General features: G+C 39.7%; 1 protein-coding gene across 1 annotated transcript in view; it reads left to right on the top strand.

Moving 5' to 3' along the window:
• LOC126458447 (phospholipid transfer protein C2CD2L) overlaps positions 1–21,177 on the top strand; it is a 598,436-nt gene that overhangs the window by 551,210 nt on the left and 26,049 nt on the right. Inside the window, exon 15 of the mRNA XM_050095510.1 lies at positions 16,038–16,145. Within this exon, the coding sequence (XP_049951467.1) occupies positions 16,038–16,145 (108 nt within the window). The remainder of the gene's footprint in view (positions 1–16,037; positions 16,146–21,177) is intronic.

Below are 21,177 nucleotides of genomic sequence, written 5' to 3'. Positions count from 1 at the left end.
CATCTCACAAGCAAGACTTTACCACTTCTGATAGCTGCTCAAAACCAAATAGTATCTCTTCCAATCCAAAACAACACAAGTCACTGGTACCAATATGAGCCACCACCTGCAGGACCCATTCCATATGTGAAATGACTCCACCCAGTATGCACACACAATGCACACTGGTTTTCTTCCTCTCCTTGGTAGCTGTGTCCTTAAGGGGCTCTGTAACACACCTGACAATGGAGCTCCTAACTACCAATATTCCCACACTCTGTCACTACCTGGATCTTGCAGGCTGAGAGGTTTCTTCTGAAACAGAACAAGTGACTGCATGTAGCTGAGGGCCAGTGTCAGCCATAGACAGCACCTGGAATCTGTTTGTCAGACTAACCACGGAGACTTTTTGTTTGGCCCCCAAGGAAGTCTTTTGCCACCTGCCATGCCCTGAGGCAACGTCCCACTTGACCATGGGTGAGGAGTCAACCTTAATGCAAGCAGTAACTGGACTGGGCACAGATGTGGACTGATCAGCGGACTCGTGGGTCGTGCTGAGTGTCCAGCGGATTCCTACGGCTGGTCCACAACAATGACACCCACCTACTGCAGCCTCAAGCTGTGTAACTAAAGCCAACACAACCTGGAGCTGAGGGTGAAGTGTCAGCAAACGAGCTCACATCCACACACAGCAATCCCTGGCCATACTAAAGACTGTGGAAAACTACACTGCACAGATGAACAAAGGACTATCGACGTGTGCTGTGTACCTTTGGTTGTGTACAGCTCACAGCAGTGGCAATGCAACACACTGGAAATGGTGGCAGTTCCAAATAAACACACTTTTAGTGTTATTTACAGGCCATGGGGAGCACGTTAGGACCCTCAGTTCACGGTGCAACATCCACCCATTGGCCACATCAGAGTCATGTGCTAGGGGTAGATATCACATGGGGCAGGGATACTTCATTGAATTTATGGTCATCTCACCATGGATAAGTATGTGCACATCATGAAACATACTATGGTATCGAGTGAGAGGATGCACTATCCCACTGGAGTGATCCAATTCCAACAGGACCACTCATCTGTTCACATGGGTCGAATCATTCAGCATTGATTTTCACAACAGGCTGGTGTTGACCTAATCCATTGGCTTATTTGAGCACTGGACATTGAAAATTTGTGGGCCAGAATGGAACACCACATGAGCTTACACTGGCCAGACCCATGCACAGAAGATCAATTGTGGGACCTAGAGATGGACGCTGTGATGATTACCTGACATCGTCAGCTGCATTGGAAGCAAGCTCAGAATCTAAATGTGATTGTTCTTCATAATACATATAAAAATACACAAAGATTACTAGTTTCATCGAAATTAAATCACCATCTTGAGATCATTTGTATTGAAAAAATTTGTTTACAGGGTCACTCCATTTTGTTGACTGTTCTCATTAATTGGACACAAGTTATAGAGATGACTTTCGGTAGCACCATCTCTCATCATATAATAAGATGACAGCTGTGTGAACAAGGCACGATAGTTATAAATAAAATACATAAGATGGGTATAAAATGTCTTCATGTAGTGTCCTTGTTGACATCTGATAGGCAAATGTATTATATGTCAACAAGGGTACAACATGAAAACACTTTATACACATATTACGTATTTTCTTTGTAACTATTGTGCACTGTTTACACAGCTATTCTCTTATTGTATGGCAAGAGAAGATATTGTGGAATGTTACCTCTGTAGTTTGTGTCTAACTAATGTGAACAGCAGTCAACGAAAAGTATTGGCCCTGGTGGGAAAAAAATAAATAAATAAATTAATTAATTAAAAAAACTAATATAACAAAAAGTCCATATCCATTAATGCAAAATTGAGGCACTACAACACTGTCGTACTTCCGGAGGCACTGTATGCATCTGAAACAACACAAATAGGTGGGCAAACTAAAATCAAAGAAATAGAGAAACAAGAAAGCAAAATTCTCAGGAAAATTTTTGGCCCGATACAAGAGCAAGGATTCTGGAAGAAGAGACCAACATCAGAATTATATAAATACACAGACAAGATAACGGATACAATAAGGAAAAGAAGAATGCAGTTCTATGGACATATCCACAGGATGAATGAAAACAGAATTTCAAAGCGAATTCTTAAAGTCATCAACTCAGGCAGGTGAAAAACAAAATGGATAAAAGAAGTTGAAGAGGACCTCAGACAAGCACACATAACAGTAAACGATGCAGAAAATAGAACTGAATTCAGGAACACCATCAAAAAACATAAATTTGACACCACAACACAGAAGAGAGCAGGATAAAAATGGACAGCGCAGTGAAAGAAACAACACAGCGAACACATGAAGAAAATTTGGGCTCAGAAGAAACATGAACAATCATCATAAAGGAATTCAAGTTCAAACGCTCTCTTAAATGGGAATAATCAAAAATAATAATAATAATAATAATAATAACTACTGTACAAATGCTCTGCAGATGGCAATTTAATTTCACTAAAACTAGCAATCATTGTGTATTTTTATGTGATATGGGTGAATAAACTTCTGTAACAAGAACAGCCACCTCCTTTACAGCATTGAATGTATTGGAGAGGTTTCATGGGGGATGAGACGTATTTCCAGAGGCTGATCACCTCCATGCCTCATTGGATGAGGCAGTTAATTGATGCCAATGGTGGGTGGACCTCATACTAGCCTCATGCCTGATGTGAAACTTTCCTCATCCCACATTACTCCACATTATATTACAACATTTGATATGACTGTATGTTTGTTAATTGGAAGTCTATGTGAAATCAATGTTCTTCAAATTTTATTTATTGAACTCATGTTATTTAATACTTAACACATGCAAATTTGAAAAAACCACATACAAGTCAATTTGAATTGAAGTATCAATGCTGTACTAATATGAGACAGTCAGAGAAAACACTTACTATTGACTTTAATGACAACAGATAAACCCTAAAATAATAATATTCTCTCCTTAACACCTCTGGAACATTTTCTGTCTCTGTTGTGCAAAAGAAGTGCAGCCAGGACATACAAAAGCTCTCTTTCAAGTTAATGTTTGTCGGGAGACCAAGTATAGCACTCCATGCACTGCACCCCTTTTTCTCTGTTAGTCTTCGGAGAAACAACTACTGCATTCAGTGTCTTCTTCTTTAGACTGTGCATCTGAATTTTGTCATCAATTAAATCTGTATCAGACTCTGTATGACTGAGCAATTATATTGCACATGTTTTTTCTTTTTCAAAAACAATATTTTCGCTTCTGTCTCCTTTGATTCCGTGTCAGCTTTCTTCTCTTTGAATTGTTTCAGATGTCCCATCTGTGGAGACAATGTTAGCTACTTAACAAATTCAGAATGTGCTGATTTTACTTGACTGGTGGCTCTTGATGTGGCTTGCTGATTTTGGGAGCTGCCCGGATACCATTTGCACTCACATTTACTCCATTGTTTGCATCTTGTATGTCTAACTCCTGATGTATTTTAGATTATGAAATCTTGATGTATTTCAGTGTCATTCTGTCCAAATATATGCTAGTTACATGGGAAGAGTTCCATTTCCCAGAAGCCATTTATACACTACTGGCCATTAAAATTGCTACACCATGAAGATGACGTGCTACAGATGTGAAATTTAACCGACAGGAAGAAGATACTGTGATATGCAAATGATTAGATTTTCAGAGCATTCACACAAGGTTGGCACTGGTGGCGACACCTACAACGTGCTGACATGAGGAAAGTTTCCTACCGATTTCTCATACACAAACAGCAGTTGACTGGCGTTGCCTGGTGAAATGTTGTTGTGATGCCTTGTGTAAGGAGGAGAAATGCGTACTATCACATTTCTGACTTTGATAAAGGTTGGATTGTAGCCTATCGCGAATGAGGTTTATCATATCATGACATTGCTGCTCGCGTTGGTTGAGATCCAATGACTGTTAGCAGAATATGGATTGGTGGGTTCAGGAGGGTAATACAGAACGCTATGCTGGATGCCAACGGCCTCATATCACTAGCAGTCGAGATAACAGGCATCTTATCCGCTTGGCTGTAACGGATCGTGCACCCACGTCTCGATCCCTGAGTCAACAGACGGGGACATTTGCAAGACAACAACCATCCGCACAAACAGTTCGACGATGTTTGCAGCAGCATGGACTATCAGCTCGGAGAGCATGGCTGTGGTTACCCTTGATGCTGCATCACAGACAGGAGCGCCTGCGATGGTGTACTCAACGACGAACATGGGTGCACGAATGGCAAACCGTCATCTTTTCGGATGAATCCAGGTTCTGTTTATTGCATCATGATGGTCGCATCCATGTTTGGCGACATCGCGGTGAACGCACATTGAAAGCGTGTATTCATCATCGCCATACTGACGTATCACCTGGCATGATGGTATGGGGTACCATTGGTTTCACGTCTCGGTCACCTCTTGTTCGCATTGATGGCACTTTGAACAGTGGACGTTACATTTCAGATGTGTTACAACCCGTGGCTCTACCCTTCATTCCATCCCTGCGAAATCCTACATTTCAGCAGGATAATGCATGACCGCATGTTGCAGGTCCTGTACGGGCCTTTCTGCATACAGAAAATGTTAGACTGCTGCCCTGGCCAGCACATTCTCCAGATCTCTCACCAATTGAAAATGTCTGGTCAATGGCGGCCGAGCAACTGGCTCATCACAATACACCAGTCTCTACTCCAGATGAACTGTGGCATCATGTTGAAGCTGCATGGGCAGCTGTACCTGTACACGCCATCCAAGCTCTGTTTGACTTAATGCCCAGGCGTATCAAGATCGTTATTACGGCCAGAGGTAGTTGTTCTGGGTACTGATTTCTCAGGATCTATGCACCCAAATTGCGTGAAAATGTAATCGCATGTCAGTTCTAGTATAATATATTTGTCCAATGAATAGCCGTTTATCATCTGCATTTCTTCTTGGTGTAGCAATTTTAATGGCCAGTAGTGTAGCATTGTCTATTGTTACTGCTCTCAAGTAGGCCTCACCAAATAACCTCATACAAAAATGAGATTACCACTTACCTGGGTTATTGGCCCATCAGGTTTCTATTTCCTGGGCATAATGCAATTTAAATGGTCCCCTGGATTCCACGCAAGGGCTGCATTTTATGCGAGGAAGGGGGTGATAAACAGATGATGTACACGTTGCTTTCTTTTGCTTTGTCTATCACACAAGTATTAGTACAGCAGGATCATCGCTAGATGGCTTCACAAAGTTCAGAAAATTGTCAAAGCACTTAGTGAACATATGAATCTGACCTAACTACTAGGATGACAAGCTGAAGTTATCCAATATGAGATAGCTTGTCTTAATATGCGATACTGTTGCATATTAAGATACCCATGGTATCACATATTAGACATAAGCAGTCTTGAACTAGAAATCTAACCTCATAGTTAAACTGCTTGGTTTGAAGGGCAATTCATTATAGAAAATGAAAAAGTGCTTTGAGAAGAATATAATCATATGAATATTGTTGCAACAGCTATTCAACTTCAGATATTAAATCTCTTAGGTATATAAAGTAGAGCATCAATTATCTGCAATAATTAGGGGACATGTGTGTTCAGATATCCAGTTTATTTGCATAATCGAAAGTATACTTTTATTTACCAATAAAAACTGCATATATTCATAATAATGTGAATCCCTTTTATTATTACAAAGGCAAGTACAGTTGAAGTGTATGTAGTATGGCCTGAAAACAAAAATTTATGTAATACACATGCATTTTGCATGTATAGTATGTAGGTATAGAATTAATACTTAAAAGAAATCCTTAATTTTTGTCTGTCTAGAGAAGCCTATCCACTTACAAGCAGCCAAGACAGATACTTTTTTCAGTATAAATATTTGATACTAGTAATTTTCTTCTTGAACTGCAAATCATCACAAGACAGTATCTAAACATGTAAATGCTTCAGAAGCAGCTGGTATATTTTCATCTTCATTTTATGGCCCACTGGGTGATGAGATAATGGTGGTGTCCTTTTTGTCAATGATGAGGTTTACAGTTTCACTATCTTGCATGATTTGGTGCCATGGATCTGCATCATTGACACTCAGCCATTCTTGAACGTCGTCTTCATCACATTATGACAATTGACTTCGTTTTGCTAATGAGGGTGGCTTGATAAGTGTGGTAAAAAAGCAAGGAAAAGATGTTTGTTTAGTAAACAACTCATCTTACTTCTTGATAATAGAATGATATACACTTGGTCCAGTTACCCTCTAGCTTTTTTATCCCATTGGCAAGATAGGTTCTGTCAAACTCTGTGGAATATGCATTGACTGCAACTGTTACTTCCTAATGTCATGAAAATTTCTACCCAGCAAGCCAAAGTTTCAAGTTAGAAAACACGAAAAACTCAATTGAGACTAAGTCTAGTGAATAGGGTGGATGAGGAACCAATTCAACGTCCAATTCATGCACTTTGACCATTGTTAGCACTGATGAGGAGGTGGTGCATTATCCTGGTGAAAGAGCACTTTTATGCTTGCCAACTTTGGTCTTCTTTCAGCCAACACAAGTTTCTAATAATCCAACAGTGAAAAGTAATAGAGTACAGTTATGGTTCTGTCTTTTTCCAAATAATCGACGATTATTCCTTGGAAATCCCAAGACAACAATGGCCAGCACCTTAACAACTGACAAAATGATCTTTGCCTACCTTGGTGCACTTTTCCCAGCCTGTGCCCATTGTCTTGTCTGCCGTTTTGACACAGGTGTGTAATTATGGATCCTGGTTTCATCAAGAGTCACAAATCAGCACTAAAAGTATTGCGGACAGCAATTAAACATCCGCGAACATTTTGTTGAAAAGTTGTACCAGATGCGCATTTGGTCAGCTGTGAGCAGTTGTAGTACCCAACTTAAACACAGTTTCTTCATGCCAATTATCTGTGCAGAGTACTGTGTGCTCATCTAGTGGAGAAGCCTACAGTCTCAGCAATACCATAAATTTTTATTTGTCAGCCTCGCATTACCATGCTGTGAATTTTGTAAATGGTTTCCTTTGTGGTGACCGCAATTGGATGGCCAGTGTGCACTTCATCTTTGGTGCTTGTTTGACCACATTTAAATTCATCAAGCCAAAAGTACATGATTTTCAATTATGGTGCATAGTTCTCTTGAACTTCATCCAGTTCTGTTTTGATTTGTGTGGCAGTCTAACCCTTCAAATGAAAATGTTTAATAATAGTACAAAACTTGGTTTTCTCCATGTTCAATGGCAGTTGACACTAACTAATGTAGATTACTGTCAGAAATTAACTGTACGCTGTACATTGTTAAAATTCTTAATGTATAAAGTATACGCATACAACCTTTGGAATAATCAAGCTTACCAACCAGAATGTGCCAAAAAATATTCCATTCTTTCATGTAAATTTATGAGACTTGGACTTATCATTCTATTTGCCATTTTCAGGTAGACTTTGAGAACTTGCTGCCATAATAAAATTTTATTCCAAGATTTTTAAAAATTTTGTTCCTTTACACCATCCCATGCTGTTCTGATTATGTAGGATGCATCTTTCAAATCAATATTCTTATGATTTCATAACTGACTTCCTTCTCCTTCCTCTTCTTTTTTGTAATATTGTTTGAAAGTCTCAATAATGCCCTTGGTCCATGGAGTTTATCTTAGTTGTAAGAAGCCTCACTTTCATGAACTCATTCTTTTCTTTTTAGATATCACATGATAGACGAGTTGGTCCTCTTTCAAGGACCAATAATGTTTTCTCCCTTTGGCCATTTTTTAACTGATAAGCTTTTACAGGTCATACAAAAACTTCCATAAACCATTCCATGAAAATTGTAGTATCCCTCCAGGTGATCTTTTGTGACTGCAAACAATAGACATCACTGACATTTGAAAGTGTTTGAAACAACAGTTTCTTACTTTCACCAGTGATGGGCATAGAAAATCAGTGGTTACCAGTAGCATTACAACAAGCTAAAGCAGTAACATGGTAACATGATCCTTTCTTATTTTAGGACCAGATTCTACTAATTCATGAAATGAAGCAAGACTTTCTCTTGGCAAAGCATTCCAATTGAGTGCAGTTTTGTCAACATTGTAAACATTTTAGAGAGCATAATCTTCTTCCATTAATTTTACTGTCTCCGGAAGAATCAGCAGACAATTTTTCTCCTTGTGTTTGAAGCTCATGAATTCTGTGTCTTGAATTTAAGCATTTTAACCAGCCCGTGCTTGCTTTAAAATTTGACAGCCCTTCAAGATTTTCATTAAACTGAATTGCCTTATCACATAGAAAGGGTCCAGAGGTAGATTCTTCTTGTGATTTTTTACAGGCAACATGTGAACAGCATCATCTACATCCACGTTCATGGCGGGCTTCATAGTTTTACAAATTATTGATCCATCAGTAGAATCAAGCTTAGATATAATATGTATGGTGATATTTTTTTGTTTGTAATCTCTGTTATTCTCGATTTACCAACCATGTACTGATTATATAAATTGGTAGCAAATTCCCCTTCCCCTAAAATTTTATTAATCTAACATTTATCTCTCATAGAAAGGAGAACATGTTTACATTTAGGCATTTTATACCATGCATTTACTTTATATGTCAAAGCTGACACAAGTGATCATAACAGATTGCAAATGGTTACTATTGTCAGCAACTTGGCATTGGTTTGGGGGGGCAAGTAGTTCTGACTGATACGGCAAAAGCATAGTGCATTGTGACATCTGGCATCTGTAGTTTCAAACACACAGAGCACCAAGATTATTGATTCTATTTTCCTTGAAATTTAGAGAGAAACAAACTGTAATTTCATTTGGAAAACCATGTTCTTCCATCAATTGGAAGGTCATAAAATTTTGTACCTGCTTATCTTTTTCAGATCATTATACATGTCCAACCAGATTTTAGTAAATATTGTCTGACAGAATTTAAATGTCTTATTTAGATCCATTATGCTGAATAGTTGAACTTATTTTTCCCAGCATATATGTAATTTTTCTGTGAGCCAAAATTTATGAGCTCTTTACTAAAGATTTATTTTTCTCTTAATGATTTTTTCTGCTGCATCTGCTTTCCCATTCTGTCTTTTACTTCTGTGAATGGTTTTATGCAAACAAGCTGAACTTCCTGTTTGGCACCTTAATTTTTACCTGATTGTTTTTTAAATTGAGTGATAGTGAATATTAGTGTTCCCAAATAAAAGAACAAAAGGAGTGCTGCTGAACTTGATTCTTACATTTGAGTGCATAATTTGGGGAGGGGGAAACATATCCTTATGAGTTTCTGCCATGCCAAAGAATGCATTTAAAGTACAAGCTTCATAAAAGATAAAGTTTTGTTATAAGTCTGTGTGATCTAGAATCACTTGCTCCTCAAAAAAAAAAAATATTATCTCATTCCTACGAGGGGTGTTAAATAATTTATGCAGCACATTTTTTTCTCAGCTAGTTTTGGGTGAAAATACGTGGAATTTCTTGTGAGGCATCATGGAATATTCCCTTTTCAGATCCTATAGTTTTGTGAAGTTCCAGTAGGTGGTGGTGCAATGTGCAGCCTTCAGAATGGCATCTGTAATAGAGTTGCATTCCAAGCAGAGAGCTGTCATTGAGTTTCTTTTGGTGGAAAACCAGAGCATCGCAGATATTCATATGCACTTGCAGAATGTCTACAGAGAGAATGTCTCCAGAGTGAACAAAAGCAAGATGAGTTGTTTGGGTAGGTGCCTGTCATCATCGCAACAAGGTCATGCAAACCTGTTCAATCTTCTGTGTTCCAGCCGGCCACACACAGCTGTGACTCCTGCAGTGTTGGAACGTGTGGACACACTCATTCAAGGTGATTGACATGTGACAATCAAACACCTCACTGCACAACTGGATGTCTCTATTAATCGTGCTGACACACTCATCCAACAGTTGGTTTACTCAAAAGTGTGTGTGTGCGCTGGGTTTCTCACTGACCAATAGAAGACAATAAAGAGCAATGAAGGATCCTGTGTGTGGGATTGCTGGCCTGCTAGAAGGCTGATCATGACAATTTTTGTCGAACATCGTCACAGGTGATGAAACATGCTCACATTACTTTGAACTGGAAACAAAATGGCAATTCATGGACTGGCAGCACACCACCTCTCCTTCACATAAAAAGTTCAAAACAGCTCCTTTAGCTGGTAACATAATAGTGATAGTCTTCTGGGACTCTGAAGGGTTATTCTGTTTGGTGTCCTCCAACATGGTGCAATGACCAACTCTGAAATGTATCGTGCTACCCTCAGGAAACTGAAGAAATGCCTACAGCATGTTCATTGCCACAAAACTGCAAATGAACTTCTCAGTATCCATGACAGTGGAAGGCCTCACCCAAATCTGAAAACCTGGGACGAGGTCACAAAACTTCATTAGACTGTTCTTCTTCATCTACCCTACATCCCGGATCGCTCACCTTCTGACTTCCATCTGTTTGTCCCACTGAAGGATGCACTCCACGGGAAGCAGTACATGGATGATGGGGAAGTTATTGATGCAGCAAGACATTGGCTCTGACGTCAGCCAATAGAATGGTACCGTGCAGGCATACGTGCCCTCCCAGTAAGGTGGCGTAAGGTTTGGATTGAATGGAGATTACATTGAAAAATAGGGTTTTGTAGCCAAAAGAGTGAGGAATAATATGGTGCATTGGAATTATGAATAAAACCAACCTGCATTCAGAAAAAAATGTGTTGCAATATTTATTCAAAGCACACTGCTTAAAATAAATGTCAAAATAACTTGGATGAATTTTGTTTAACATTTTATGGGTTTTGTGATACTCTTTTTGTTAGCTTGTACTACAGTAGTTCTCTTAAAGACAACAGATAATATGCACCAGTGTTGTACTCATCAAGACAAGAGAGACTATCACAGAAAGGACATTGGCACCTACCACAATGGAGACATAAAAATATTGGCCAAATGGTGGAACTGAACTCTGGTTCAGCAAGTGACAACCAGGCACTTAGACCATAAACAAGTAGCATGGCAATCCTTCAGATCACGTCTAGCACTGGCAGTCACATCACAAAATATTTCACTATCACTGTTGGCATCCTATACTCCTGTGGATAATGTTTAATTGGTATTAATTACCAACATTTTGTATAGTGCATCTTGTTGGTACAACAATATGTTGCCACTATAACTCAACATGTGCGTTAATGTGGTGAAAGTGTTGGCACGATTTATGACGTGGCTGTACATGCCAAGAATTCTCAATGTGGGATTAAGCGTTTTCCATGTTAACAGTTTTGTTTTGTTGACTGTACATCCTGTAGGTCAGATATAATCAGTACTAGCTATGGTGACTGATAGCTGTAAATCTTGGATCAATTTTTAAATTACAGAAGCAATCTCTGAGAAGACGCTCATTCAAAAAGAACACTGTGGGCTTTTTCTCAAAGATTTTAAATTTATCTCCTTAGCATGGCTACAGATAATAAATGTTATTTGTTTCCCAGTGCAGCATTCAGAGTCCCTACATAACAATGTCAATCACAGCTCCTGTTACACTAGAAACAAGTCACTTGCAGATCTTACCATACAGTAAAAATTATATGGAATCAGTGTAAAGTGCATGGGAATCAAAATATGCAATCATCTTTCAGTAATTCTCAAATCAGTCAGATTAACAATAGAAGGGGAAGCCAAACAGAAATAGGTTTTATTATATCATTATGTCCACTCTGCTAAAAAATGTGTAGAAACAAAATTGCACTGTTTCAAACAAGTTTTGTTTGCCAGTGTATAACTTCCATATAACTATTAAAGGTATGCTTGGTGTACTGTTTATGCAAACTTTGTTGACACTTAGTGTGGTGGGTGACATGCGAGCAATCGTAAAGGCATTTCCCCGTTTATGGTAACTTTCATCAATCAGTGTGCCAAGTGTCAACTTAGTTTGCGCAAACAGTAATCTAGATGACTGTATATTTATATCTAAAAACAAAGATGATGAGACTTACCAAACAAAAGCGCTGGCAGGTCAATAGACACACAAACAAACAAAGACGCACACACAAAATTCTAGCTTTCGCAACCAACGGTTGCTTAATCAGGAAAGAGGGAAGGAGAGGGAAAGACGAAAGGATGTGGGTTTTAAGGGACATACACAGACACAAGCAGACATTTGTAAAGGCAAAGAGTTTGGGCAGAGATGTCAGTCGAGGCGGAAGTAAAGAGGCAAAGATTTTGTTGAAAGACAGGTGAGGTATGAGCGGAGCCAACTTGAAATTAGCGAAGGTTGAGGCCTGGCAGATAACGAGAAGAGAGGATATACTGAAGGGCAAGTTCCCATCTCTGGAGTTCTGACAGGTTGGTGTTAGTGGGAAGTATCCAGATAACCCGGACAGTGTAACACTGTGCCAAGATGTGCTGGCTGTGCACCAAGGCATGTTTAGCCACAGGATGATCCTCATTACCAACAAACACTGTCTGCCTGTGTCCATTAATGTGAATGGACAGTTTGTGGCTGGTCATTCCCACATAGAAAGCTTCACAGTGTAGGCAGGTCAGTTGGTAAATCACGTGGGTGCTTTCACACACAGTCATGGGTACCAGGATGGCCCCCTCGTACGCCAACCTATTCATGGGTCGCTTAGAGGACGCCTTCTTGGTTACCCAGGCCTGCAAACCGAAAGTTTGGTACAGATTTATTGATGACATCTTCATGATTTGGACTCACAGTGAAGAAGAACTCCAGAATTTCCTCTCCAACCTCAACTCCTTTGGTTCCATCAGATTCACCTGGTCCTACTCCAAATCCCATGCCACTTTCCTTGACGTTGACCTCCATCTGTCCAATGGCCAGCTTCACATGTCTGTCCACATCAAACCCACCAACAAGCAACAGTACCCCCATTATGACAGCTGCCACCCATTCCACATCAAACGGTCCCTTCCCTACAGCCTAGGTCTTCATGGCAAACGAATCTGCTCCAGTCCGGAATCCCTGAATCATTACACCAATAACCTGAAAACAGCTTTCACATCCCGCAACTACCCTCCCGACCTGGTACAGAACCAAATAACCAGAGCCACTTCCTCATCCCCTCAAACCCAGAACCTCCCACAGAAGAACCACAAAAGTGCGCCACTTGTGATAGGATACTTTCCGCGACTGGATCAGACTCTGAATGTGGTTCTCCAGCAGGGATACGACTTCCTATAATCCTGCCCTGAAATGAGATCCATCCTTCATGAAATCCTCCCCACTCCACAAAGAGTGTCTTTCCGCCATCCACCTAACCTTCGTAACCTCTTAGTTCGTCCCTATGAAATCCCCAAACCACCTTCCCTATCCTCTGGCTCCTACCCTTGTAACCTCCCCCGGTGTAAAACCTGTCCCATGCACCCTCCCACCACCACCTACTCCAGTCCTGTAACCCGGAAATTGTACACGATCAAAGACAGAGCCACGTGTGAAAGCACCCACGTGATTCACCAACTGACCTGCCTACACTGTGAAGCTTTCTATGTGGGAATGACCAGCCACAAACTGTCCATTCGCATGAGTGGACACAGGCAGACAGTGTTTGTTGGTAATGAGGATCACCCTGTGGCTAAACATGCCTTGGTGCACGGCCAGCTCATCTTGGCACAGTGTTACACTGTCCGGGTTATCTGGATATTTCCCACTAACACCAACCTGTCAGAACTCCGGAGATGGGAACTTGCCCTTCAGTATATCCTCTCTTCTCGTTATCCGCCAGGCCTCAACCTTCGCTAATTTCAAGTTGCCTCTGCTCATACCTCACCTGTCTTTCAACAACATCTTTGCCTCTTTACTTCCGCCTCGACTGACATCTCTGCCCAAACTCTTTGCCTTTACAAATGTCTGCTTGTGTCTGTGTATGTGCAGATGGATAAGTGCGTGTGTGCGAGTGTATACCTGTCCTTTTTTCCCCCTAAGGTAAGTCTTTCCGCTCCCGGGATTGGAATGACTCCTTACCCTCGCCCTTAAAACCCACATCCTTTCGTCTTTCCCTCTCCTTCCCTCTTTCCTGATGAAGCAACCATTGGTTGCGAAAGCTAGAATTTTGTTTGTTTGTGTGTCTATCGACCTGCCAGCCCTTTTGTTTGGTAAGTCTCATCATCTTTGTTTTTAGATATATTTTTCCCACGTGGAATGTTTCCCTCTATTATATTGACTGTATATTTACATTTTTCAGTTGGCAACTTCATGTGTGTTCATTTTCTAAATAGTTTCTCTACTCTTGATATTTGTTTTAATTTTGTGACAGCTTATGTAGCTCATAAAAAATGACTGACAAATAAAGAATCAGTCAATTAGTTTGCTAACCACCATATGTAGGTTTCTGTTTTTACTCTAACCTAAATTATTCTAGACCGACACACCAAGTTATTTGTTGGTTATGACTGCTTTTTTATTACTTTGCAGCAACTACCAAGCAATATTGGACATTTTTGCGTCATTACACATATGGCATTGCATTGGCCATGTTGAGTGATGATTTGCCAGTTTTTGTTCCAAGTGCTGACCATCTGCATGTATTCCAGCATTTCAAAGCATATTTCTAAGTATTCCCTTTATATAGCAGAATTGTCTGTAGAATAGCCTCAGAGAGCTACTGACATTATCTGCAAAATGATTTTATTAAGATCTTTATCCGCTGCACTGAGTCTTGCTCGCTAAAAATTTTTTAAACTAATTACATGACTGACCTGACATTCTGCAGGAATATATTTTGTTTAGTAGACAGTAATGGTGTAATTGTGCCATGCTGTCATGGTCTTCTGTAGTGAATGGATTACCTGTGTTTCATTCAGCCAGTACATGCAGTATCCTGGGTTTCATTCAACCACTACTGTTGGTCTTTATAGAGAAGTTATTTTCAGTTTCCAAGGAAGCATCAGACATAAGTACAACACATATTCAGTAATTCTACAACAGATAGATATCAGTGATATCTGTTTGTAATTTCATTTTTTTTTATAAAAATATTGAGTGACCTGTGCATTTTCCACTTACATTCATTGCAGTATTGAGCATTGCTCCATTGAAGGAGAAAAAGGCACAGTTACCGCCTTATTTTAGAGTGAAAAATTAAGGTGACTTGAGGGACGGTTGCTAATTAAGAAAGGTGCAATGTTAGCTGTAGAACAAGAATATTCATCGATTGAACGTACAGAAGAACAGAAGAGGATTTTTGCTAGCATGAATTGTCTCCCAGGTCACTTTAATTTGAAAAGTAATTGTTCCTCCTTTCACATATTTCAGTTTGTGATAAACATTCACCATTGTTGTCACTAATAAATGAATGTGTAAAAACATGGAAATACTTGCAATATTAAAGTTTCAGGAGTCTTACAGCAAAATGTAAACAAACAGAATTGTACTTAAGTTGTGATAATTCTGGTTCAATGTTGGCAATGTTCATTATGCTACGCTCACTTCATAGATATTCCTACTCTACGGTGCCAGTGTATTGCATTTTGTTGACTTAATATTGTAGTCATATCCTCTATATGGAGAGACTATAAGTTAGCAAAAGCTATATAAAGCAAGATTGTAGTCATATCCTTTACATGGAGAGACAATAAGTGAGGAAAAGCTATATAAAGCTTTTGCTACCTTATTATCTCTCCATGCAAAGGATATGACTACAGTCTTAAGTCAACAAAACTAAATACTCAGTTACACTCTATTACCTTCTGGCATTATTGAATAGAGAACCAGTATGAAACAAAGTGTTATGATGAAAAAAATTTGCTTTTCCTGTATTGCATATTCCACCTTTTATTGACACATGAGGCACACAACTTACGTAAGAGTAAAAGGTATTTCTTCGCACACTTAAAGAATCAATCTACAGATAAATAACATTTCTGTAAGATAAAACTTAAGAATTCTAGAAAGTATAGAAAGTGAATACATGCTCCTAAATTGGAAATACAAAGAATATTTATTGTAATACTCTGATTTCAGACATTACCTTGTACCACTGTCCATGGCTCAGAAAAGTAAATGGAGGAAGAAAGGAACTAAACTTCACATTTTCAATGATCACACATTCATAGCAAAGCATTTACAAGGGTAAGTAAAAGTTTTTACTATTATTATGTGTTTGAATACTGTTCTGTGTTACCATTCATTTGTCAATAACTTTTCCCACCTTAAAATCTGTAAAATAGATTTTATTGCTATAAATTTGGGAAGAAAGGAATTAATTGCATTAATAGTCTTGCATTTGTCAAGCAACATCAAAAATTATGTAAGACATATTATATTTTCAGTATTCTTCCATGAAAAAATTATGAAATTGTAGCACATGAAAAAATTGACCAAAATAAATTAAATAATTTCTTCAAACTGTGATCCACAACCTGTACAAAGTTATTAAGGGTGGTCATTCCTCCTTTATTCATTGTAGTGATTAGACAGAAGTCTATAGGTGTGATGCAGACAGCTGATTTTTTACACACACACACACACACACACACACACACACACACACACACACACACAGACACACACACAAACATTTAAATATGCACAAAAAAATCCAAATATCATGGATATTAGTACATAAATATAAGATCCTTCTGTATATGGCACATTTAAATAGTGCCAATTTCCCTTTGTGTCAGTCATTAAATATACAGGTGGTCTGTTTACTGCTAAATCAACTTCGGACCAAGAATCCAAACACAGATGGGGGTTTTTGCCAAATAATGGAGGACAAGTGAGAAGCATGGAAAATCCACACTTTCATGAGAATACTACAAGATTTTCTGCCCAGAACATTAACCTGTAAACATATCATCCAAAGTTTTTAGTTGATTTGTGAAGAGATACACATAATGCAGCTAATTAAGAATAATGCAGGCTGTGGTTTTGGTGAATTTATGTGTCAATGCAAACAAGGAGTTGAAAATACGTACTAAATCCCCCCCCCCCCCCCCCCTTTGCATAACAGCATTATTTTTCTGTGAATTTGTTTTTCGACATTAGACTGATCTGCATTGTACATGCAGGATTCACTATAATTGGAGATATTATTTTGTGCATATGAAATCAGACCTTTCCAATATTTTATTCTGTACAAATTTGTTATTCTTTCTAAACCCAGTATCAAACAATGGAAACTCGAGGTTGGAATATCAACAATAAATGGAAAAGATAGATTGCTACTCACCATAAAGATGACGCTTTGAGTTTCAGAGAGGCACAGTGAAAAGAGACCTATACATTAGCTTTTGGCCCAAGCCTTCCTCAGAAAAGGAAACACACAAATACTCATTCACATAAGCAAACACTGCTGACACATGACTGACAGCTTGGACCAGAATATGTTCTGGTCCAAGTTGCCTGAGATGGTAGTCATCTGTACTTGAGGTGTGCTTGCTTTTTTTTTTTTTTTTGTGTGTGTGTGTGTGTGTGTGTGTGTGTGTGTGTGTGTGTGTGTATTCTCTTTTCTGATGAAGGCTTTGGCTGAAAACCAATGCATAAGTGTATTTTCATTGTGCCTGTCTGCTACTCAATGAATCATCTTTGTGGTTAGTAGCAGTTTACCTTTTATTATTAAACACAATATCAAGTGACTTCATGAGATGAGAACTCAGAGTTACAAAATATGCAAAATCTTTTGCCACATACCATTCACAACATATACAGGGTGTTTCAAAAATGACCGGTATATTTGAAACGGCAATAAAAACTAAACGAGCAGCGATAGAAATACACCGTTTGTTGCAATATGCTTGGGACAACAGTACATTTTCAGGCGGACAAACTTTCGAAATTACAGTTACAATTTTCAACAACAGATGGCGCTGCAAGTGATGTGAACGATATAGAAGACAACACAGTCTGTGGGTGCGCCATTCTGTACGTCGTCTTTCTGCTGTAAGCGTGTGCTGTTCACAACGTGCAAGTGTGCTGTGGACAACATGGTTTATTCCTTAGAACAGAGGATTTTTCTGGTGTTGGAATTCCACCGCCTAGAACACAGTGTTGTTGCAACAAGACGAAGTTTTCAACGGAGGTTTAATGTAACCAAAGGACCGAAAAGCGATACAATAAAGGATCTGTTTGAAAAATTTCAACGGACTGGGAATGTGACGGATGAACGTGCTGGAAAGGTAGGGCGACCGCGTACGGCAACCACAGAGGGCAACGCGCAGCTAGTGCAGCAGGTGATCCAACAGCGGCCTCGGGTTTCCGTTCGCCGTGTTGCAGCTGCGGTCCAAATGACGCCAACGTCCACGTATCGTCTCATGCGCCAGAGTTTACACCTCTATCCATACAAAATTCAAATGCGGCAACCCCTCAGCGCCGCTACCATTGCTGCACGAGAGACATTCGCTAACGATATAGTGCACAGGATTGATGACGGCGATATGCATGTGGGCAGCATTTGGTTTACTGACGAAGCTTATTTTTACCTGGACGGCTTCGTCAATAAACAGAACTGGCGCATATGGGGAACCGAAAAGCCCCATGTTGCAGTCCCATCGTCCCTGCATCCTCAAAAAGTACTGGTCTGGGCCGCCATTTCTTCCAAAGGAATCATTGGCCCATTTTTCAGATCCGAAACGATTACTGCATCACGCTATCTGGACATTCTTCGTGAATTTGTGGTGGTACAAACTGCCTTAGACGACACTGCGAACACCTCGTGGTTTATGCAAGATGGTGCCCGGCCACATCGCACGGCCGACGTCTTTACTTTCCTGAATGAATATTTCGATGATTGTGTGATTGCTTTGGGCTGTCCGAAACATACAGGAGGCGGCGTGGATTGGCCTCCCTATTCGCCACACATGAACCCCTGTGACTTCTTTCTGTGGGGACACTTGAAAGACCAGGTGTACCGCCAGAATCCAGAAACAATTAAACAGCTGAAGCAGTACATCTCATCTGCATGTGAAGCCATTCCGCCAGACACGTTGTCAAAGGTTTCGGGTAATTTCATTCAGAGACTACGCCATATTATTGCTACGCATGGTGGATATGTGGAAAATATCGTACTATAGAGTTTCCCAGACCGCAGTGCCATCTGTTGTTGACAATTGTAACTACTGTAATTTCGAAAGTTTGTCTGCCTGAAAATGTACTGTTGTCCCAAGCATATTGCAACAAACAGTGTATTTCTATCGCTGCTCGTTGGGTTTTTATTACCGTTTCAAATATACCGGTCATTTTTGAAACACCCTGTAAATCCCAATCATATAGGGCAATAATGCTAAAACCATATGACTTTATCCTTTCTTTTTCTTAAATTGAACAAAAATGTATGTGCATAATGTTGCTGTTATTTGAAAGGAATTGTACATCATTTCGAATCTTTTCTAGTTATATAACTTTTCCATTTATGTAATTCACATTCACAACAGTCAAAACAAAATTTCCTTGGATTATTACTCACATGTAAGTATTTTACCAAGGTTGTTCAACCAATACATCATTGCTTTGCATATCTTCTTGTCTGTGGCACTGAAGTCATAGAAACTGTTGATCTCTTGATTCTGCACACACCTATTTGAACTATTTAAAAGTTCATATACAAATTGTCATTATAATTCCCCACAACAGATAATCTTCAGAAGTGTGGGTTTTTTTTTTTGTATTGGTTGGTTGGTTTAAAGATGGGGGAAGGGACCAACCTGCTAGGTCATCGGTCCCTGTATTAGTTCTTCAGCTAAATCTGCTGTAGTTATCCACAGCTAGCAGCAAAACATATACAAATATCTGCACTATGAAACTGGATTCGCAGAATATTTTTTGAAGTTAAAACTTATGTGAGAATGATGTGATTCAAAAACTTACCTATAATCAAAAGAAATATCCACAAAACGACTGTTCTATTCCATTTTAACACAGAATTAAAGCAGTGTTCTTCCTCAGTGTATGTTGTGCTGGCTGTCTGCAACATTTCCATGACCATTCACCACACTACATTTGTTGAAACAATAGTATGTGAGTAACATCCGGAGGAGCCAGTTTATTCATTTGCGTGGGCTCTGCTAATAAATAGTTTTTTCTGTGATTTTTTGCTCAGCTAACTTCTAGTGTGAATCAGCAGTTACAAAACATGAATGGTTTTCACATGATGCTGAACTAAAAGTGACTAAGAAAATTACAGAGCAATTTTCAGCATTGCACACCAAACCATTCCCTTGTAAGTCTGTATATCATATTGATAAAAACTACCACTCACTATACTGCCATATTCTACTCATATGTACTCAGGCTAAATTTAACACTATATATTCAACAGTAAAGCTACTAGAATGCAAGAAGATATTACTACTTCAAGCACATTAAATAGTTGCTACTTATCCCCTACTGCCTTCTGAGTATTTACATGACAGATTTGGTATCTGTTGAAGAATCTCCACGTTTCTAACAATACAGACCAGCACACAATGAATACTAACGGTAAATGTAGTAACCAAAACCAACTGCGGGAACGCCTTGGGCTGCGGATTGGAGCCACCAGGCGGGGAAGCCGGCGGCGGTGGAGCACGCACCACCGGATAAACACAGGATGAGTCAGACGTCAGACCAACGACAACTGACAACAACCGACCACGACCGACTATGACTGACACAACAAGGAAGAGATAAACAACAGAGGTTTGTGGAAACCACAACACCAAACACCAACAGAAAATCCACTCAGAACCAGAGCCAGGCAATTGTCAACAACGAGCAATGACCAGAACGCAGTACCGCTGAGATAGAAACGAAATCCAGAGCGAGTACCAGACTGGCTGGACTAGGGCAGAGCGGGTCCCTATATACGAAACCAGAGGGAGCGGCTATTGGCCGCTGTCTGCACGTGGCATAGCGGTGGCGCCCTCACTGCGTAAGAGCCGCTGCGCGAGAGCCGCTGCGCGGAATAGCCACTGCGGAGGCGGAGCCCTCTATGGGCTGACCACGTCCATTTGTTCTGGTGCGTGTTCGACTTCCGCGGCGGAAGATACTAGAATAATAGTTACACATCTGACAGTGGTCTTCAGTCATCGAAATTAGATTAATTGGATAATGGTAGCTAATGATGGATGTTTTTATTTAATATTATTTTTATTATTATTATTATGAATTTGTAGGTATCCCCAGT

Source organism: Schistocerca serialis, chromosome 2 (assembly GCF_023864345.2).
Source record: "Schistocerca serialis cubense isolate TAMUIC-IGC-003099 chromosome 2, iqSchSeri2.2, whole genome shotgun sequence".
NCBI lineage: Eukaryota > Metazoa > Arthropoda > Insecta > Orthoptera > Acrididae > Schistocerca > Schistocerca serialis.
This window is presented reverse-complemented; position numbering and strand designations above follow the sequence as displayed.